General features: G+C 40.0%; 1 protein-coding gene across 2 annotated transcripts in view; it reads right to left on the reverse strand.

Moving 5' to 3' along the window:
* Window positions 1-17823, reverse strand: part of LOC129765862 (homeobox protein homothorax-like) — a 191980-nt gene extending 174157 nt beyond the window's left edge. For both annotated transcript variants that reach the window (XM_055766309.1, XM_055766303.1), the window contains exon 1: window positions 17766-17823. In XM_055766309.1, the coding sequence (XP_055622284.1) occupies window positions 17766-17808 (43 nt within the window). In that variant the 5' untranslated portion in view covers window positions 17809-17823. The remainder of the gene's footprint in view (window positions 1-17765) is intronic.
* Window positions 17824-24378: the final 6555 nt, after the last annotated feature.

Raw genomic sequence — 24378 nt, forward strand, 5'->3', positions numbered from 1 at the left:
ACAGGTGCTGTTATACCAATGCCCGAGAATATTACTCCACACATGGAAGAGATTTTTTTTGTTGAGAGGAAAACGGAGAGCGCAAACATTGTTTTTTTCACGTGAAATCTTTCTTTGATGCGTGCTTGTTTGCAAAGTGTCTCTTAGGGGGCGGTTACATTGCTTGCGGCTTCCTACGAAAATCTGGCTGCACGAATCGAATGCAATCGTGAGAAGTAAATAAGTAAACTATTTTTTATTTTCCAGGTTATTAGCCAAAATGGTAAAGTTGCCAATTATTAACATGTAAATCGGCCGATCGTTTTGAATTTTTCATTGATAACACTTATGAATTTTGAAATGGTCTTATAAAAACTGGACAGCTGAAATTATCATATTTAAGCACAATAAATAAACAAAAAACTTTTTTGAACGAAATTGACGTTAAATATATTTTATTTTAAGCATTCAACAATGTATGAATACATCTTGTTAAAATTCTAACTGTTTGTGTTGCAACGAAATAGAATCAGGGTGGATTTATAGAAGTTGGGCAGAGTGTTGCTATGTACGACGGAACATTCTGCCTGACAGTTTTCAATTATGTTCCTATCAAGTATGTAAAATCCAACAGAAGGTGAATTCCCAGAAAGTTCATACTGCTCCAAAAAAGGCAGTAGTCTCTTCCGTAAAGCGCTCCTACTGGTAATTACTAGTCCCAGAAGCAACGAATGTTTCGCCTTCAGCTCGACAGACTAGGAAGAGGTTTGCCTACACTGGCCGGACGTGGAAAGCTGTCTCCATTACAGGTAAAGCGAAAATAACGTTTCAGTGGTTCCGGTCAATAATTTGGAGCTAAGGTCAATTGAGGAATACTGGTCAAAATGGATGGAACTGCAATCGAACTGAAGGAATACCTACTAATGTATACCTGTTACGTTGAACTATGGGAAATAAAACACATTTTTATACCGTAACGAGATTTTCGTGTCCGGATTTTTATTTATTCAAGCTGTACGATAGTCGATAATGATTTCTTGCATGAATATTACAGTGAAAACGAAACATCCACGGTCTTAGGGAAATAACACCCATTGGTGGTATCAGCAAGGAGCAACTTTCTTATAACCGAGAGGTTATGCCGCATATACAGTGGAAAAAATTCGTTCAAACGCTAGTTAATTTTTGTTAGAGGAGGACTTCTAACAAGCGATCATAAATCTGTCTTCACAACTATATTTGATTGATCGTCGGGTGTGTAGTTTAGATTTACAATCATTTAATTTTTAAACTGTGTATACCTTTAATAGGTGGCAAGATTTCATTTTGAGTAGGAAAATTAGTTTAAACGCACACAATTGAATATAAGCGACTGGCGCACCTATGACACCAAAAACCTTGGCAATCTGTCATTTCAGTTTTGTTAATTGTGTTAGTACGCAAAACATTTGTTGGTGCTGTCAATTTGTTGATCTGAGGTTAAAAATGCCGAGAAAGAAATAATATTTGAGTGAATCAGAACGAAGAGTTGTTCGTGAACTGAAAAAACTGGGATGAGTAACCGGGAAATAGGAAGGAGAGTAAACAGATCCGAAACATCGATTCGAAATGTGCCGGATAAAGGTGAAAAGTATAGCGTTAAGAAGAAAACTAAGGAGATTACCCAAATAAGCAATCTTGACAGGAATTGAATTCTGGAGCTGACCGGAACTGGAAAGTTCAATGCATCGGAGGTTAAGAAGGAACTTGGACTCTCTATTAGCAATAAGCGCATTGCACAGATTTTACGGGGATCCGGTTACTTCAAGTACACCAAAACGATCAAGAAACCGAGTACACCAGCACATATTCAGACTTGATTGAATTTCGCCAGAAAGCATATGGCATGACGAAATGAATGGGATAACGTTGTTTTTTTCGGAATTGAAAAGAAGTTCAATCTTGATGGCCCTGATTATTGTGCATACTACTGGCATGATTTGAGAAAGGAACCCAAGATCAAGCAGAGTCAAAACTTTGGAAGCGAAATACTTTTGATTTGAGGTAGTTTTCCACGTCATGTAGAAACCGCTCTTGCTACAACTTCAACCAGGGTTGGAAGACGTTCTGGTACCATTTTTCGAGGATTTTATTTCTGAAGACTTCACTTTTCAGTTAGACAAGACAACCATCCATGTCAGTAATATAGGTACGCAGTGGTTTTCGGAGCGAGACATCAAGGCCAGCACGTAGTTCAGACTCAAATCCAATTGAGAACCTTTGGGGAGTTCTTGCACGACGTGTGTACAGCGATGGATAGCAGTACGGAAAAGTTCGGGAACTAGAAGCTGCTGTGAGAGAATCCTGAAGGTTCATTGCTGTTGCAACACTTGAGAATCTCGTTAATTCCACGTCGAACTGAATTTTCGAAACTATTTGCAAGAACGAGAAGCAAATTTAATTTGATTATTGTTTTTCCTTAAAATGTCAACTAAATCATAGTGATAAAAACTAAAGTTAGTATTTGCAGCAATACTATGATTTGAAGGGGCCAACATTTGCAATTGCTGTGGATCTATTATTGTTGGTTGACTTACTAAAGCTTACTTTCCATTTTGTAGCAAACACTTAAGTTAGAAAATGTTGGAAAATCGAAATTATAAATGAGGCTCATCGAACACACTATATCCTATCGTCGTCAAAAATTGTCGTTTCTGGAGCACCGAAAGTCCTCAAACAACTCTCGAAGCACCACCAACAGCGATCGATATCGGTGGATGTTCTCAAACTTAGTGTTATAGCAAACGTATGGAAGATATTTCAAGAACTTCTGGTTGCAGCAAGACGGGCACACAAGGCATGATGTAGGTAAATAGCGTGCAGTTTGGGAAAAATTCTAAACAAAATTTTGTTCACTTTGTCTCCGAGCCAATTTTGTGAGAAAAAAATGCAGATAAACGGATATATATTTTCTTCGAGGGTGTGACCATTGTACAAAACTATTACACAAATATCATGACAACTGTGATCCTTCCCAATTAGCTAATCTGTAAAATCAATTATGTTTGGCAGACTAGCTAGCGCCAATTATCATCGGATTCTTTGGCGCATGCAAACAGGTGCTATTAGTGCTGATGGCAACACATTGGAAGGACATCATTTTCTTAACACACCATCATGCTTCCTCCTTGGCACCAGGCAGCGAAAACTTTTAAGCCCATCCAGACAGTACAACTCAACCAAATGTCTCACCAGAAATTTACGACTGTCATAAAATTATTGCCACAGAGCCACATACCGGGAAGATGAGAGGAAAAAGTACTTACGGATACCCGAACCGAACTTGATGTGTGAAACGAACGGATCCGTTTCCTACGGCTGGCCTCTAGTTCTGTCTATTCGCTCTCATGCTTGTCAACGTTGACGCGGCGTGCAAGGGGATTGGACTGTGTTTCAGAGCTTCCGACATAAATTTTTTATTTCATCTCCGCTTTCTAGGGAGATGATGTGACGCCTCTGGCTTCGCCACCATAAGATCTCATCTCGACAATTGCATTGCGGGACGGAAGACGGAAGGTGAAAGACGGGTTTAAGCACTACAAAATGATTATTATTATTGTTAAAATTTATAGCGTTTTTGTCAACATTTACGATCGACTCTTATCGTCTGGGAGCTATTTAATATCAATCAGGAGACAGATTATCTGATTGTGATTCACACACGAATCGGGGCGACACAATAGTCCACTGACCTACATGTGCACTTCTGGTCGAATCATTATCGGAGAAATGTGCATGGTTAGTTTTATTTAGACCAGCAGCATCACGATCTTTTGAACTTATTTTTAGAAGCATAGTTTGAACTGAAAATTTGTTAACAGGTCTGTTGAAAAGAAATTCGAGCGGCTTATAATCGAAGATATGAAAAGTTAACAAAATTTAACGAATTATCAAATCAAGTTATTCTAGATAACAGCAATTGCGCTTCATTCCCCAACAGATAAATAAGAATGAATTAAGCGATTTCGGAATTCCAATATGTGTTCTAATCAGCTGGAGAAAAAAAATGCTGAGTGAATTGCAAATTTATTGATGGTCAATGTTCTACCAATGTTATGCTTATGCTATTCCAATAGGATCATCCGAGTAAAATAAACGCAGTATAACAAACGACAGGTTGTCGTTCTTGCACATGTACACTCCACGTAAAGTTTGGCAAGAAAACTGCAATTCATTTGCATATTCATGCATCGTGAGACTGTCTGAAAAAAATTCGAAAAAGATCCATTTCGATTCAGTCAGCGATCCTGCCGCTGATGATGCAAAACGAAAGAACTTATTGCCGCTCCTCACAAGAGGCTTGAATGAAGAAGGATACAACCTTCATGCGTTATTTTTGTTATTTCCTCTTAAATGGCACCCAATGCATTGCGCAGCAACGGAGAGCAAACAAAAGTGACGAAATTTTAGCTGAGAAGATGAGAAATAAAAATTCGACCAAAACTGTCGTAAACCGATAAAATAATCAACACTCGTACATCGAGCATTTTTTCGCGACGATATCAGATCACTGGCTCGAAACATTGCTAGAGCTCTGAACCAACCTGACCATCAGTTGATATTGCTATATCCTAGTCAAACCATTTTTGTTCAATTGTCGCGATTACTTAATCGCAACCATAGATGCGGATGACAGCATTGAGAATTCAAAGTGGAGTCACTTGTCACTAAGGCAAATTTTGTGACATCGGCTCGCGACGCTACCGGTTTAGTAAGGTGATACGCAATAGGTTAAATCAGAATGGGATTCTACTGTTTCCATCGAGCGATTTTTTTCTGCGCTTCTCCACTAAACCTTCGACACAGTTCTCACGAGATGCTTCTTATATGGCATACAAACATAATGAAAATAATTGTTTTTAGTGAATCTGATCGTATATGGCCCACTGTACACGGTTCGGATTCTGATCTGGGCGAGAACGTGGAATGCACAAATACGATGACTTCGAAAAAAAACGGAAATGAACCTAAATATTTCCGTCCATTCAGTGCCCTTCCAGTCGTCTTTGTTCGTTTGTGACGAGATGCATCTGGAGGTGTTATAAAAGGTGAATTAGAACGGAATTCGCTCTTACTTTTGAGAAATTTTGTGAGAATGTATGGAATAAAAAACAAAAACTCCGAGCATCATTTTCATTATAGACGGTCAGGCTCCTTACATAAAGGAGCGTTGAATGAGAGGATGTCAAATAATTTCTCCTACAGTTTACACTTATATTGCTTTTCGCGTGATACCTGCTTACAATTTGCATACCCGCTGCTAATTCCCCTCAAGATGATCTCACTTTTGCGGAGCTGGCGAAAGTATAGCCGCTGGGAAGATAATTTGAAAACGCTGATTTTTGTATGTGTACTTGAAAATTAAAATGAAATATAGCATGCTCGATTTAATTGCTGCAAACAGGGCGAAGGGCAAAGCACTCGGCGCACATCGCGCTTTTGTGGCTGTTGACTGTTGGAAGTTGGAGCACAACATGACTTTTTGAGCTGGGTAAAGGCGCTGATCCAAACATAAAAACGTGGAAGAAGAAAAAAATCCATAAAGCTGAAAAAAATGTGGGATGAGATTTCATTTCGCATAAACTCAAATTCCACCGAGCGAATCACGAAGCCGTGTGTATAATTTTTTTGTTGTCGCTAGTTGTCATGAAATGTGCGTGCAAAATTTACGTTCTAAAATATCGCCAACAGGGGAGGGTCTTCACTTATACTTTGGCTGGATGTGACTTCCTAAACAGTATCAAATAATCGCTCCGTCTCTCGATTGTGTTCTGCTATTGTAAATAGGTGTTATTATTAAAGAAATTTTGGTATTCCTTCGACAATACGAACATTTTGATTTTTCGATTTCTCTGAAACCATCACATGCCAAATTTGGTTCCATTTGCTTGAATAGTTCTCGAGTTATGTTCAACCTCAGCGATTAATTAGCATAGAAATTACTTTGATGCTTGGGGGCAAAGTGGTCATAGGTGCATAACGATTTACAATGTTATGTTCACTACAGCTAATATACCTCATCACATTCTGCTCTTGAAGAGGTTCCTTTGACTTTGACCCTGGAAAAATATGCCACTCCAACTAAATCAAGCCTCATTATGCGGAACGTTATATGTTTCTTACAACGTTTTTGTATGCATGAGAAAATTTTAATTGAGACTCTAGGTGAATAGACCGAGCTTATTTCATACATGTACCTACTATATCAATGTGATTTTAACAAATTAGGACGAAAAAAACGCTTAAATCTATCCCATTCAGCTTAATATGTGCGAGTGACCACTTTGCCCCTATTAGGAGACCACTTTACCTCCAAGCAAAAAAAAAGTTCTATTTTTCGACTTTTTCTTATGATGAAAAATGTACTATTTTGAATTTTTATAGTAAAAGCCGTATGCTATCTTGAACAACAATGAGTTGAACTAGAATATTCTTAGAGAAACGGAAATTGTAGCGGTATGTGGACGCTGGAAATGGACATATTCCTTAGGGTGACCACTAGGCCCCCACTTCTTCTATAGGAATGATGCAAGCTGTTTTCCAAGACGCTGGAAATGTTCTTTCTTGAAGCGATCGGTTGAACAGCTACGCAAGTTCTCTGGACCAGTTTTTCATCAACCCACCATTGTTGTCCGTACCATACCCTTATTTTGGTGTCTAGGCCATCAATGGCTTTTATTACTTCGTCTTCGGAAATTGATTGACGGGTAGATTGATGTAACAAGGAATATGAGCAAAACAGTCACTCTTTCACACAGGTGACGCTTTGCAGCAATGGCACGGTCGGTTCTATCAAGTCGAGTTGATTTGAGAGACTGACGAAAATGAGATCGAGAAATCTTGCGTTCACATTTACATATCGATTAATTTGCTGTAATCCAAGGCTAAACATAGTTTCTATGAGTGCCCTCTCTTTCTCCGATGAAACGTTGAAAATGAAAAATGAAAAAAATGAAAAAAACGATGAAACGTTGGATTTGGGAGATTGTGGCCACCTAGATATACGATGGTGTCTGCACTAGAAGCCCGGTTCACAACCTGCTGTATTGCGTCGGCGTGTGCAGAATATAACACAGCACGTGAGTTAGGCGGAACGTTAAGCGGAGACGTTGGTTTTGTATTGTTATTTGCTCTAGATGTTCGCAGTCTGACAGAGGAACAACCTCACAGTTGAGGTGAGTTTTGACAGTGAGAATATTGACTAGATAACGCACTACGGTCATAACGAAAGAATGTATACTCTGACGAAATTCCAGTACTGTCGATGTCTGCACGCAAGAAGCCAAATTTCTGTAGAAACAAGCACATCGTAGTCGCAGCTGGAAAGCAGCAAACGTTACTGCGCCATTTTGGTACGTAGGCTTTCGATTCTAGTCCCTGGACTGGGTACATCGGAATTTCGTAACGTACAGGAAGTAGTGTGCATTACCGGAAGAGACACGTTGAAATCGAATGTATATAACGGCTTAGAAGACCCCTTCACCAGAATTTTGCACAGGACCGGGATGACTGCATGGAGTAGTTCGACTGTGACGAGAGTATGAGGGATTTCCATGAGATTTACAAGTTTGCATACCGGTGGAGTTGGAGCTGATGGTACATGTATGGACAGGATTGGAACATCCATGAGGCTGTGTGAAGCGAGTGTGTTTGACGAAGATGAAGAATCAATGAAAGCCACTGATATTACCGGAGGTGAAACGAAACGAGAGTGTGTTGATGTCTTCGCCTTTGGAAATTTACTACCCCGGGTGTACGGCTTCCTGGGCGAATCCTTGATAAGTACAGCCAAAATTTTTGGTCGTCGTCATATTTGAAGACCGGAACTGTTATTACATTGTCCAGAGTGGGCACACTACCAATTTGACAAGCTTCAGGGCGTGCTGCTGTTTCCAATACGTGAGGACGATTTGCACCTCTTTGTGGTTGATTGTCGGCCAAACAGTACTTGTAACTGGTGAGAGATGGGTCGTGGTTTTTGAATGTATTTGTTTGATCTCGATCCGTAATTCAGAAATCGCCGTCGAAAGGTGTTCAACAGCGAATTTAAATCCTTATCGACTTGGATTGTTATATCTCTAAACTGAGAATTTTGAAATAAAATAGCACAGTCATCGCACGCACCTCCAAAAAAGGTTTCTATTATTGGACGAGAAATAGGACTGCAACGCACGCGATACTCCGGAACAAGTGATGATATGGAAGAAAGCTCCACAGTAGCCACGACAAACAACCATTTCGATACCGGTAATTGCTTCAGATCACTTTTTGCAATGGTTTGCCTTTGTACTGCGCCAGCACGCCAGACCGTCTTCTCTCGCTTCTTTGTAGGATTTGGGATGCAAACCTCCTTGATTGCATCAGTTTTTATTCCGAGTGGATGTCACTTCAAGAGAAAACATCGGTGTGGGGAGTAGTATGAGCGATATTTAGACACTTCCCAAAATTGTACAAATTAAATAATTTCGTGCCGAGATATTTAATACAACAGAATACTACCAGCTCTGAATAAAAATTAAAAATGATTGAAAAAAACAGGAAGTGGGTTATATCTATGGTATAACCGCAAGGGTGACGTAGGACTATCGTTGATTTAGAGATAATTTGTTTGAAGTTGAATCTAAATCCATTCTGAATGAATGAATGAATGAATATTTGGGAGACTTCGAAAACGAGAGCGTTACGTTGGAGGCACAAGGTTTTATGCATCCAATATAGGATACGAAAAACCTTGTTCTGAAGAATAATCTTCAGAAGCTAACATGCTAACTGTACTTGATTGACAAATCACAAACCCAAATGTATTATATGGATATTTTATGGATAGAAAACATTAAAATAAACTCTTTCGCTTGAATGTAATTTTCAATTCCAAGGGGAACTGGCAGATTATTTTCCAGCAACGATTAGATATTTCCACATTTTCCTCGATACTGGAAGCCCACCAGTGGTTAATGCTAATTCGATAACCACCTGTTAATAGTACTTGATTGAAACATATTTGGTCACAGTGTTACATGGATAGACATTCAAATAAACTCTTTCACATGAATGTATTTTTAAATTCCCAGAGGAACTGGCAGATTATTTTCAGTAACGATTAGATATTTCCATATTTTCCTCGATACTGGAAGCCCACCAGTGGTTAATACTAACTCGATAACCACCTGTTAATAGTACTTGATTGAAAAATATTTGGTCACAGTGTTACATGGACAGAAAACATTCAAATAAACTCTTTCACATGAATGTATTTTTAAATTCCCAGAGGAACTGGCAGATTATTTTCCAGCAATGATTCGATCTTTCCGGAACTTTCTCGATGCTGAATGGTACCAAACGGAAAGAATTCTGCGCGTGTATGTGTCGATCCTCCGCCGTCCACCTCCTCCAGCACGTTAGGCAACGATGTTGTCGTGTCGATGTCCTCACGAAAAATGAATGTGTCTCACCACCAGAATATCGCTTAAGTATGCTTTTTGTGTGTGATTGAATCGAGAGAAGGTGTGGTTTACGATGGCAATTTGGAAGGCAAACTAGAGGGGAATGAACTCTCTGAGCTCGGAACTTTCGGCGACTGAGCAATAATCGATTGCGGGCGCATACAATATTGGATACGGAAATATCCTACTGATGGGGAAGAATAATCTTCAGAAGCTATCCTGTTAATTGCGATTGATTGAAAAACCACAAAACCAAATGTATTTGGTCACAGTGTTACATGGATAGAAAACATTCAAATTAACTCTTTCACATGAATGTATTTTTAAATTCCCAGAGGAACTGGCAGATTATTTTCCAGAAATGATTAGATCTTTCCGGAACTTTCTCGATGCTGAATGGCATCCAAACGGAAAGAATTCCGCGCGTATATGTGTGTGTAGCGATGTCTTCCCGGGGAACCGTTTGTGGCATCACTCTCCTCCTGATGGATTCCCTTCTGGCCTAAGGTGCACAAACAGGCTCTTGGTGACACCGTTCATCCGCGCTTTCATGATAAATGAAGAGCTTCACCACAACAGCGACAACATGCTCCAATCGCTGTTCAATTAGAACTGAGTGGATTTGCGAGCGGCGCTCGCTTATATACCGATTGGTGATTTCAATAGCCTGTTTTGAAAACAATTTTAAGACTATTGAAACAAGTTTTTGGATCAAAAAGTAACAAATATAGAACGCGTAGACATTTTATGTTTCGAATGAAGTGTTTATCATACCATTTCGTTCAGTTGTTTAGGAGCTATTAACGCTCAAAATCTCGGTCTCTGGCGTAACGCTTTCGTTTTCGAAACTTTGATTTTACACCCCGGTATAGAAATGAAAGACGTAGTCCTACGTCAAAAAAAGGTTTCAAACATCAAAACAACATTTAATTCAAAATGAACATATAGTCCCCCCTCAGAAAAACATTTACCAAAACGATATACCTTTGTGTGAAGAAGGTTGCCAGTAAAAACAAGTACAAAAAGCTGGCCCTACAACGTATTCGACCCAAAATTGACTTGGCCGATTTACTCGTTCAATATTTAATTCGCATCGAAATTCTACGTTCGCCCAGTCAGGAAACTTGTTAGTGGGGTTCAGCTGCTCTTACAAACCTTTGCGCGAGTGCTCATTGAAAGACGATAAATATTTCCCGTACCATACCATTATCGCGTGGAAAAGGTTGGTCTCAATCCACCGATAATCGTTCCACAATTTTCGTTTTCACGAATATAAAATTTTCATTCACCTTTGTGAGCCTGCTCTATTCTGGTGCCATCGATTGGTACACCGTTGGACACGGAACATCAATTTTGTATTTAACCCCCAATGAGGAGGGACCGTCTATCCAGGCGTTCTTTCCAATGTAACTCAAACGAACTATGGGAGGCATCAAACGGCCAGGCAAATAGCAAAGTAAAATTATAATTGCACTTATTTGACCTAGCAACATTGTCAGCGTTTATGGGAATGATGGGCAACGTTTCAGGAATTTTTTTTTCAACCAAGAAGTTCATCACACTCCTATTATTTTTGATGATAGCCTATGCAACATATCGCTCCTTAAGAAACGGAAAACGTGCCCGCACAGTCGCCTTACATTGTTGTTTGCCACTAGCAGATGGGTTACCTGGTCCACGTCTCACGTTTGAGTAATAAATGCCGAATATCGATTTTCCTCCAAATTTCCATGGTCATGCTTTATTGTTATGCCACCTACCACTACCAATGTAAATACCCGATGTCGTACCTATTCCTATCTCTGCCGATGCCTGCTACGATCTGAACGCTAAAAATACGTTCGCGCAGTGTGAATGCAAGGGTGGTGTAAAGAACAGCACTCAGCGATGTTGAATGAAAATGCAAAGTCATCAAACATAGCTTTGTCACTTAGTCTGAGTACAACTCAGGCTCTCTATCAGGGATAATGCAGCAGGGAACCTGAGTTTTCTCATCCCGCGCATATGTTGAGCAGGTTAGTGTTTTTGTGGCGAGTTCCCCGTATATCATATTATTAGCAGTGACAACGAAGTCATCTACCACTGGCATCAGACGCACAAATAATAGTCGACTGGGACGGGAGAATCCTTTCCGTTATTTTCCACAGAAATACCCTGTGGGAGGGATGGCAACTGTGTGCGTGTGTGTGTGTGTGTGGTTCAGGAAACAATGATGGGACATACACATTTCTATAAATCGGTTTGATGCGTTTTGCTTCTAGTCACGTAATGAAAATAAATTGCATTAGATAAATTTACTGTGTTAATGGAAAAAGTAGCCTTGCCTCTCGACGTCGCACTGTTTCAGCATTCCCACTTGGTTCCGAAACATGGTGTAGGATTCACTTCCGTATGTTTTCTCGTAGCTTTGAGTTCCAAGAAATTGAAGCAGGATAAATTATAATCAAGCTCCAAATTTAAAATGATAACTTTGACTGTAATTATCGGACAGTGGGTGCCTCGGCAAATAAATTGCCTACACAGCCTGTGCTGCTGCTAACAAGTTATTCTCGAGCCATTGAAGAAATTGAAGCACTATTTTATTATTATGTAGACATGTGATGAAACTTGGATTAACCAAAATTGACCCACAAATGATACCGTTTTCCAAATAATGAAACGAAACATAACTTAACTGTATCCATTGTACAAAACAATTATTTCCTCCGTATGTCGTGACGAATTTGCTTCGTAGCAGCAGATGACTGATGCAGATTCTAATGATGCGGGCAGGGGCAAAAAAACCCAAGTCAAAATACAGACCGCTGAGCTAAAACCGCATCATTTGCCAAGATAGTTTTGCTGTTGCCGTTATGCGAGCAGCATCTGAGAGCACACCTGATTTTTGCATATTTTCTGCCCAGCGGTTCAGTGTAAAATATCATATGCGGTATGCAAAAAGTGAATCCATCCAGAATGTGATTGGCACAACATATCTATATACACTTTGGTTGGCGTTTCCGTCTGTGCCAATCTCGAGACACACAACCATATGGCGTTGCAGAACAATTTTTGACACGTCAAATCTTTTTTCCCCTCTATTCCTTGGCTTACATGTGAGTTATTCTTCGTGTGTTATTCAAGGATGGCCTCATTTTACGCCAACAATTAATGGTATTATGTTTGCAGATAAGTGCCTGCTGTCGGCAGGCTTTCACATTAACCAAAATGGTAAGTTAGAGGAATCATATTTGGAATAAAAAAATAAATTCAACTTTCCGTTCCTCGCTTCCATTGATCTATAAATCAAGAACACAACGTCCCCTTGGAGTCTTAAATGAAAATGATCGATTTTCATATAGGTAGCGACACCCTAGCTGAGGCACCAACATATGAAACAACATAAATTAAAACTCCTCCACGCTGCTAGCACTAGAGGCAACAAAATCATACTCAATCACACTGGAAGGGAAGTACACAGATTCTAGCTCACTCTTTGGTCTCCGTTCGGCACTACATAGCCCTGTGTCCTGTTTAAAGTTTGTTCAATGAACATATCGGCTAGCCGTAGTGAAAGTATAGTGGTAGAAGTAAACGATTCAGTACCATCCTCCCCAGCTCTTGGCACAAATACACTTTAAAACATCATACGGCGCCTAATGTTGCTTTCGGTTATTGTTTTGTCACCCAAGCACTGTCAGGTTTTATAGTGTTGTTTCCGTAACACCCTTTTTATGCTCTGGTGTCGATCCAAGCGAATCGCCGGATGTTGTGTCTACCTTGGCTAACAAACATTATTTCGGATGGAGAATCTACGCTCCTCTCATCGGTCGGTCTATCTGCAAGCAGGTGTGATGCCTGGTCATTTCGATTATCTGTCCTAACACTTTGCGAACAGTATGTACCGTGCCCCCCATTGAAAGAAGAGAGGTTCTTTGGCTAACTCTTTCGAAACATCCATTGTATTTCAGACACCAACATAACTTTTCTGTGTTGAAATGGCCACTTTGAGATGAAATGTAACGTTAATAGAATCATTCGGGTGTCATTCTTATAACAAAAATTAAGACGTTTTGTGTGTGTTTTGGAATCGTTAAAATTTTCTATTGTTGAAAAAAATATTCATTATAATGTGAGATTATACTCATGAGTATCGTCTTTCCGAGGAATTCCTCAGGAACCTTTCCAAATTGTTTTAAACTAAACATAATGCACAAGGTTGCGGAACGCTTGGAAAAATCAAGCAGTCTGTGGTTGAATGATGAGGCTTCTCATGGTTCGTGATAAATATCCTGATGAAGTAGTAGGCGAAGTATATTTGTATTGGGACACTCAGAAAAATTCATGGTAGAAAGCCACCCAATAGTTTTGGTAATGCAAACATAAGTAGAATGTACATATTTTCTGTACATTTTGCCAACGCACAATAATAAACTCAACAAATCCATTCCGTTTTGGTCGAATTTGACATATCCAGCGGACACTTGAGAAAACAACTAAATGGATAATAATTGATGGAAAGCTCACTGTAAAAGCGCTTTCACATAGAATTAGCAGCAATAGTATTCGTGCTTGGCCTAGAATTTTGGTACCAGCATCCGAACGATCAAGCGGGTCTTGAAGAGACATTATTTGAAAACATACAAGAAAAATACAGAAAGTACCTAGACAAACTCCGGAAAAGCAAAATGTCTCGTTAATCTATCAGTAAATTACTGACCAATAAGTGCACAAAATTTATTTTTTGAGACGTGTCCGATATTTAGATTTTCAATTTGTACCTTCAATAGATCGGCTAAAAACATTTTCTGTATGGAACATGAATCTTACTGCTTCTTCTTCTTGGATGGAATTAATGTTCCCACTTGAACTTTGGCCTTCTCAACGTAGGTATTACTTGCGACATCTTTATTGGTAGTACTTAGATGAGATTTCTATGCCGAATAACACGCCTTAAATGTATTATGAAGTGGCAAGCGCTTGATTACGCACGACCACAGTGCAAATCCCTCGGTCAAAACGGGAATCGAACCCGAACCCCTAGCATGACAATATGTGACACTAACCACTCGGCCACTGGAGCACATCTTATTGCTACTTCCTTAGATGTAATTTAAATCAATATAGGGATTCCATGCTGGTATAAGTCTCGCAGTTTGAAAGTGATACAGTATTTTTTTTCGGAAAATTAGGCATAAAAATCACGAATAAATTTGACTCTGGTAAAATCTTCAAATCTGTTTCGGTCGTAGTTGAACCTCTCTAGGTTACGTTTAACAAAGGATTCCAGTGAGAGTCATCTTGAGTATCATCAGTCATCATCAGTGTTTTAATGAATTGAGCTTTAATGTTTCCTGAATTGAGTTAATACTCGTATTCGAAAACGTAATCCTGCGTCAAAACTTGTCGCGATATTTTCAATCCATAAAACAATAACTTTCAAAGTGAAATGGATTCTGATGAGCACACTTATGAACTTTTGAAATCCACATTCGCTGTACTTTAGTAAGAAAAAGATTAACAGTGTTTTTATTTATGGTAACGCTAGACAATGACACATACTTTTGCACCAATTCGCCCTAGATCGAACATGAGAAAGCAGGACATTACGCTACAATTGAATGCCAAAATGAATCTTATTCAGATTCATTCAAACGGTATAAAATTGATGAAATGGGAAAAAATATGAAGATTTTAAGCAGCTTCCTACAGAGTGTTCAATAAGTTCGAATACACTTTAAAAATGTGTTAAAAATTAAAATACAAGATATTCTTTTCTGCGTCAATTTGCATCCCGCCTTTGTGCTGTATGACGAGCTTCAGATCTTGGATCAGGCAATGATCATGGAAATGAGCTTCTTAAATTGGTCCATAGTGCACACTTTATGTTCGCTCTGCTTGGTCAGCATAAAAGTCCAGGGGATTAAGGTACGGGGAGCTGGGAAGGCACAAAGTCTTATCGAGAAAATCAGTCAAATTCTCTCGACACCACGCTTGAACGATATTCGCCGAGTGGACCTGTGTGCCGTCCTGTTGAAAGACATGATGACCGTTCCCGTAGAAGTCTCAAAGTGCCGGGGCCACACCTTCTCCAGAACCTCCGTCTTACGCGGCGCTGACTTTCACGGTTTTTCTCGATAAACAACAGTGGGTGGGAAGCTCCTGGATACGCCCCTCACAAACCATCACCGACACGGCGCTCTGGAACCGCGGGATGTTTATGTGGGACGGGGGGATACTGGCCAACGTTGACACCCTCAGCCGATGCTTTTGGACATTGTGCAGTTGTTGCAAAACAAAGAGTTTCTCATCAGAAAACACGAACTCCTGACCTACGTGCCGCGAAAGTATCAGTTTGGCTCTGTACAGCCTCTTCTTCGTTGTAGCCTTAGTTACCCCGTGAGCCTTGCATTTCTTGTACAGCTTGTATCCCAGGTCCTTCATCATGATGGTGTGGGCAGTCCCGATCGACCCATCATCTGCGATCTTCCGGATCGAGCTGTTCATTTTTCGACGAACCCGCTCCCTCGCCACTTTGATGGCTGCTGAAGTCCTCGCCGAACGCGACCGCCCGGATCTCGCACGGTCCTTGGCCGAGCTCGTCTCCCGGTACCAACGAATGATGGTATGGATGAAATTCCGCTTCACCCCGTGGGATTTCAACCGCCGGAATATGTCGCCGGGTCGCTCTCCTCTCACAAACAACTTCATTACGACGTACGTCGCGGTACTCCTTCATCGTGCGCGGTAAACAAACAACAAATGACAGAAAGTTGACACCGTGCACGTCGGTTAGTCTATATATGAGGCCAAAGCTGACACCAATACCAATACACAGAATGCACATGGTGCGCACCTACACAACGATAAAGAATTGTATTCGAACTTATTGAACAGACTGTATGCAGAAACGCAAAGCAATGTTATCCAAATCAACTGAGAAGCTTCTGATTTGGCTGATCATTTTAAGCTGTGGGTGGTAATTTAGATGTTAGAACCTTTAGGCATGAAAAGAATTGACTGCAGAAGCGATGGTTTCAATTCATCAAAAGAAATTAAATACAAAGTTTTTGTTTTGGTCAGTTTAGGCCTCATGTTTTTACGTTTAATGAGAGATACATACCTAGACGATTGACATAGAAACAGACGAAAACGCCGTGTTCTAGGATATGATATATAAAATGGAAAAATGGCATGTTAAATTGGGTCACCCTGTATTTGGAAAATGTTTCTAGGCATAGAAAGTAATGAGAATTCGTTTGAATCACACAAAACAAACGGCTCGGGTCTGCTCAACTAGTTTTGTCCCAAACATTTGCGTACATCACCATATAGCAGTTGTCATTTACGCTAATGGTCAGAAAGCGCTGAAGCAGTGATTTCGCAAAAAAAAGAAGAGATGTAAACTTCCTTGGATCGATTGCGTATACTGAAAATATGAGGGTGTTTATGTGTGAGCGTGTCGTGCGCATTCAGGCTGAGGTCGATGATCATGACGATAAAAATGATTTTCTGTTTTTGACAGTTTAATACACTCCGCTACGTCATCATGCTGCTCTATTCCTCGGGCCAGAAGTTTGAATGATTCTTGCCTACGTACAGCCAGGAGAAGCTTATAAAAAAAGCCGACAGGGACAGGGATGATGAGCGCGAGAGGGGCGTTCTATCTCCCACAATCCGGCACAATGGGCTGTTTGCTTTATTCTCCTATGTACAAACAGCTGATCGTCGCCGTCCGAAAAATGTCAATAATATTGCTCTGCGTTATGACGTCGGAAAATGATTTATTGGGCAGTCTCGCCTTTTGTACAGTAAAGTTTAAGACGGACAAGGACAGTAAAATGTGCGGTTTGTGAACCGAACATTTCGAAAGATCATTCCTAGATCGCATTAAATTCGGCTAAACCATTTAAAGAAGTGAAAACTAATTCCCGAATCGGTCAAATTATGTCCAACGGCAGAGCGTAGTTGGCCTTGAATCCGACAGTATAATGTTCTACTTGAATATAAAATAATACACAGAAAGATGGATATGAATGATTCGATTTGTATGGGTAGCGCAAAGCGCCAACTCAATCAGTGCGAAGGGGCACCGAGGATACACTGCTCACGTTATGTATGCATAGCCGTCGCGAAGTGAAACAGAACCGGGATGAATTTAAATTTTAAATGCTTTATTGTTCGTTTCGCAGACGTACAAAATCGATTAAACATATAGAATACGTCGGGCCGGTTCATGTTTGCATTATCTTTCGGTGAGTTTGAACCACGGATAGTCATCATGACATAAGCAATCGGTGTGAATTTGTAAGATTAAGGCCTAACCTTGTCCATTGCCGTGAATTTCCTTCTTCCATGATGTCTTCATTGTTCCTCGAAGTGATGTAGTTCCAAATTTGTGCCGACGGTAAGCGTCAACTGTGTAACCGTTACAATTGCCACCACCGCAAGTGTGATGTATAATTTGCAAATAGATTCTGACAAGATTTTCGAGAGTTGCTCAAGACCAGCGAGATGATAATTCACACCACAACTTGCCCACGAATCTCGTGGTAATAAAGGCGATAGGCAACTAGCGACGGGATCCACATTTACGCATTTAAATCCTCGACAGTTGAGTTGATGATATATCCTCGAAATTTCAAACTCTGTGTGGCCGATTTGCAATCTCCAATCCAGCCATCATTTTTCATCAGTCACAATGGATGCATAGCACCGTTGCGTTTATATACACCACTCTGATTCTGTCCTGCCACGGACCCGTGGAGCTCTCTTGGACTCGGACTCAGAACGCAGAAGTAAAACAAAACAGAATAAAACACATTCACTACGAAGCGAGTCGTACGAAAGCTGCGAAACATTGCAATGTCAGTGCAGTCCCAAGCCAGTCACTTTAAATATAAAATTGAAAATTATCAAGGAAAACCTGTTTTGCATTTATTTTTTTTTTATAAAGTTTACTGTTAAAATGAATAATTATTACTTCGAATACATTCTTTATATCAAGCATTCGCATTGACTTCAATTGAAGGCTCCGAGTTCTTTCCCTAATGCGTTCGCAGCTAAAGTGAAACTCCGTGCCTGTTGATAGAGATCAATAAGTTGAATGAGCCGAAAACCATTCAATCCTGGCGTCGGCTTGTATTCTCGTCATCAGAACATCCGGCTGGGTGGGACCGAACAGTTGCGGACTCTGCGAAGGTGATAAAGTAATGGATGATGGATATAATGACGTTGAATTTTAGCTTAGGAGATTTTGCATTACATGATTTTGCATAAATTCTACCAGACTGCGTCTGCGTCTGTGTGTAAGTCCTAACCGAGAGAGTGCAAACCAAATTCGTGACCTTATTCGTTAAAATGTCACTATCGCAACTGGCATCAATAAGCGCAGTCTATTGACGAGTGGTATGTTAGCTGAAGGTACAAATTAAATATCTAACTATAGCAAATTTCGTCGTTTTTGTTATGACGCGCAATGATTGTACCACGTTGTTTTGGAGAAGGTTTGGAAGGAAAAAAAATTTAAAGTCATGCTGTAGAGTAAGAATAATGCCCAAAGATTAAAAGTGATAAATTACGAACTTGACCTAGGTTTAGGTTTTGCTTCGCACTCGGTCGATACCAGCCGGGGCAAATGGTAGTCAGTAGTTGTGTAAGCGTGTGTTTGTGTATGAAATTTATGAGCAAGACTTTAAGTTCCTGCTTTTATTTTTGTTTTCGGTAGTGCTTGATATTGTTCACCTCTCTCACATTGGTTGCAACCCCGTCGCTTGCACGCCTCATATTTCTCGCAACTTTTTTGTTGTTGTTGTGATTTAGGGAGAAATTTATTGTTACAATTTGGTAATAATTAATTGCTCCGTCTGGCCATCTTCCCATAGTGTCATTTTTCATTTTGAACCTGTTACGCGCCAGCCTCCTGCGATTCACTTTCACTGCTTGCTGCGATCCGTCGGTAAAGTTTTCAACCATGCGCCATAACTGTCGGGATAAATATTTTTGGGACAAATTATCATATCAAATCCACTACATTGGACATGAGCAAATTTCTATCAAACACAGCACAGCTTCTCAGATATTATTCCTTGAATAAAATATGAGGAAATAATCTCTGGATATCGTTTAGATAATCGACGGGGATATAAATAATTCACCCTGTACCGGCCGACATGCTTAGAATAGCAAACTCAGATCCCATTGGATTTCATTCTTTGAAATATCCCCCCCGAAAACAACGACATGCTAGGAAGTGATACACACAACAGGCCAAGATTGGGCCCATGCGCGCGTGTACCATTTTCATCGGAAACATTTCGCTCAACTTATTGCCAAACTTTTGCCTGGGATATATTATTTCCTATAATTCTCCCCCGGCGGCGGACCGAGACCCAGATCTGTGTGCATTGAATTGCTGATTATTTCGGCAGAATAACGCCGTTTGTGTGATTTGCTTCTCCGGAGAACGCGGGAGAATGTAAACCGGAATAAATCAATTACTTCCGGTCAGCACCGTAGGATGTGGTTTTTGCTGACAAATTTGGATTCTATCTATTCCACCATTAGTCGCCAATAAGTTCAGTCCCGAATGCTGGATGGAATCTTAAAGGAATACATTATGTGTGATTTCACAAAAAAGTTATTCAAGCAATGGGAATTCATTTATGTCTAGGAACCTCATATGTCTGAGACACTTTTTAGAATGGATGCACCTCTCGTTGTTGCAAAACTCAACATATATCAAAGGGAGTATTCGATAAACCTATAATCACTATCAGAGAACATCGACATTACCAATAGATCCACTCAACATACAGCTAGTGATTTAGATTTCCACGGTGCTGCAGAATGTTTGTAACAAAAGACCAAATTTCACGCATATCGCGTTCATTATAAATAATACAATTTATAATGTAAATGATGATTAGCGATTGCCTAAAGAACCAAGACCGAACAAGCTTTATTTTATTTTTTTTGAGAAAATACGATGGGTAACATCTCTTTTCGATCGAATAAGATAATTTTCATCAAGGTATAACTTCAAGCTGATAACAATTCTTGACTTCATGACTTCAATCTGGTAACACTTTTTAATTATTTGGTCATTTCATCATTGATAGACCGATAACTGAACAACGTCCGAAAGTTGTGCTGATTTTGAACGAGAACCATGGTTCGGAAGGCCCTCCTCGCATATTTGAGGGCCGACATAATCGTCCACGTGATGACGCTCGGTGCGCATTATGGGCTAGTGGAATCATTGGTGCGATTCCCATTCTAACCGCTGTGTTATCGAAAAAAAAAGTTTCCACACGATCAATCCTCAAACTCTTGAGCAGCTGAAAGCCAACATTCTCCTTAACAAACATAAATGAAAGATTTCACTTTACAAGACCTAATATAACTGAATTCTTGTAGATTTTCCCACCCAAAAATTAACAAAATTATGGAAGTTAGTCTGAACCAAGATGGTGGAGTTAACAGGTGGCTCGTAATTTACACTATTTAGAAAAGACGTATGAGGAACGGCAAGACGAAAAGTTTGGATTTGTTTATATTATTACTTATGTTGGTATGGTTACATTTGATTTCGTCGAAGGTATTTGAAGCAGTATAATAAATAAACAGTTGTCGTTGAAAATAGTAACCTAGTAACCTTTATGCATATGCTTCCGCCAGCTGGCTCGGCTAATGTAATATGATTTATTCAGGGAATGCTTTGATCGTGGTACCACTACTGGCGCATAATTTGCAGCTTTGATTTTGTGCTGGTTCATAACGGCAATCAACCGTGCCGGCGAAACTGCAGTCAATGTTTAGTGTTGTTTGGATACCATCTATTTAAATAAATTCAAACTTACGGGATACGTCCGAACGGCAATTCTGACATTACGTTTTACCTTCCACTTCACTTTCCTTGGTCCAAATATTCTTCCCCTTCCACAAGTTGACGGTTGTTCAGCGTCTTACATACAAGGTCTTTCAGATTAAACGCTCACGCAACAAATTTTAATAACTTCTACGAAAGTGAACCGATTTTTATTTAAAAAACCAATATAAAGCTTATTTTAGGACATTTCCGATGTGACCACCCCTTTTTTCGATAACGCGTTTTTAACGGTGAACCAAATTCTTCATGCACAACTCTAACATTACGAGTTTGATGCTGTTGAAAATCCGAGTTATTTCTTCTTTAAGTTCCTCCAAATTTTGTGGCTTATTAACATAGCAACGGTCCTTCACGTACCCCCAGAGGAAGTGATCGATGACGAGAAATGTTGTAATTCTTACCATAAGCGGACAAAGTTTCATCAAGGTGTCGAGTAATACAATTTCACTAAAAATACACGTTTTGAAAATTGTACATCTTGACACTAAAAACCATCCGATCAGCTGAACGAGTTGCCGAATATTATCTTCCCGAAGTGGGGAATGCAGTGTTACCATCGACGGAGCAGAAAAAAAATTATAAGGAGCTATCCGATTTTTTGCGTGAGCGTTTAATCTGAAAGCCCCTGTACTTGCGCGATTAATTGTGCATTTATTGTGCATTAGTATCGCATTTATTGTGCATTAAATGTACTTCTAAAAAACTGAACAACCCTAATTTCCGAGATGTTTGCATGCAGAATGATATATCTATTCTGAACTCGATATTTGCTCTTCGGTTATCAAAACAGGGTCCAAGCAAGAGGAGCAACGCATCAAAATGCTGTTTGCGCTTTCCGAAAAGTCGAACCACTCGCATATCTAGTAGGCGAAATAGATCTTAGTGATCAAATCAATTGTCACCAACGTGCTAAAAGTGTTCGGGAAACGTTTGTCGATAGCCAGCACGCCTGGAATGGAAGGAAATCGAAGGCCGGATGCCGCTGGGGGCCAAGTCTGGAGAATATGGTGGATGAGCAATCAATTGGAATCGTAATTGGTCCAACTTGGCTGACGCTTTTAAAGACGTATGCGACGGTGCGTTGTCGTGATGGTACAAAAATTTCTTCTTTGCCATATGGTAATTGTTTTTCCCTTTTGCAGGTAATCGATGAAGATTATGCGCATCCCAAAAAACGGAGGCTAAAACCTCCCCGACCGACCGTTGGTCTTTTGGTCAGCTTTCGTGGCTTGTCAACCACTCTGCAGACTGCTTATTGGACTCAGGAGTGTGATAATGGATCCACGTTTCATTCATTGTCAAAAACGTCGAAAGAAGTCCACTCGATTACGCTTCAACAACGTCAAACCGGCTTTTGAATCACCAACGCGCCCGCAATTTTTGGTCGACGGTCAACAAACGCGGTACCCATCCCGCGGATAGCTTTTTCAAGTCCAAAATTTCGTGCAAAATGTATTCCACTTGTTATTTTGAAATGCCTGGGGCCTCAGCTAACTTGCGTAACTTCACTTTTCGATCGTTCAAATTAAGCCGATGCACTTGTTTTACGATTTTTAGATTCAAAGCCTCTTTTGGCCTTCCAGAGTGAGGTGCATCTGCCGTGTTTGTACGGCCCATTTTATGTTCTCTAAACCATCGATAAATTGTTGTTCCCAAGCGAGCAGAAGTGGAATAACATTTCGTCAATAACTGCATTGATTGTTCAGAAGTTTTTCACATCATAAAACGATGTTTGATCAAAATACGATATTCCTCTTTTTCCATTTTCTATTCGAATGCTCAGGTAGTGACATTTAAACAACTGTATTTTGTGAACAAATGAACGAAATGTCATGAAACTTCACACATAAGCTAGTGACAGATGAACCTCTCGAAATGAATCTTGTTCATTTTTAGTGGCGCCAACTGTTGAAAAATCACGGGACTTTTCAGCACATGTAGTATTATAGAAACTTTAAACACTTTTGGCTGGTTCGTCATTTTTACTTCCGTTTTTGGAAGAACGTCGGGAGTGAGAATTGAACTCATGACCTTTAACGTGAGAGGTACGAATGTTACCACTGGGCCGGATCACCTCCAGAAAACAAGACAGCCACACTTGCATATGATGATGTTGACGATGTTCGATTGCGTGGTGATGGACGACAAAACCTACGTTAGGGCAGAATTCAAACAGCTTCTTTGGTAGGAGTTTTACACGGTAGCCGGAGAGGATAGGTGGCAGACATTTTCAAACATATGAAATTGTCGAAGTTCGTTAAGGAATGTTTGGAAAAGAAATAGTTTGAAGCAAACCGGCATTCTACGGCGAACAAAGAAGACCAACTGGCTGTACAGAATCTGATGACAGGGGTTAAACGAAAGGTTCGGTGCTTCGAATTCGATCAACCGGAAGCGCAGCTGAATATTGTTCTGTGTTGTATACTAATTGCACATCATAAAGAAATATATTTTTTAACACATTCTTGTTTGACCAAATTTTGATCGTAACACCCTCCATATTGTGACAAACCTGTCAAAAGTTTAGAGATGCTCTATTTCATGAACAAAACACAAAAGCCGGCTTTTAAAAACGGTCGCTATGTTTTTTTTCGCTCAAATCGCTTTTAGGAGCCAATGTTGTATTCCCGTCTATAAGAATAGCGGAAGAAGCGCAATCAAGTATTAATGATAATTGCATTTCAATAATAAGTGGAATTTATGACTGCATGAGCAGCTAATAGTGATAGCGTAAATTTTCAGCCCCATTTTTGCCGCAGCCCCAGATGTCAATTGCCGCTCATTCTCAGGCGGTACAGCGGTACGATCCCTTGAATTCCAATGAACCTCACGGACCGGTCTTTTTGGGATATTCATTTTCTCATTTGCGTTTTTTCGCTCGCATTGACTGTGTGATGGGTTGTGTGATGCAGAAGCCAAAAGAACGATTCCTTATACAATATAAAGGGTGTGTCACATCAAATTGCATCACGGAAAAAACGCTGTAGAAATTCGCCCAGTAGACCGATCCTTTTGAAAATTTTAGACAGTAAAATAAAAAATATTGAA

This window comes from Toxorhynchites rutilus, chromosome 1, assembly GCF_029784135.1.
Source record: "Toxorhynchites rutilus septentrionalis strain SRP chromosome 1, ASM2978413v1, whole genome shotgun sequence".
NCBI lineage: Eukaryota > Metazoa > Arthropoda > Insecta > Diptera > Culicidae > Toxorhynchites > Toxorhynchites rutilus.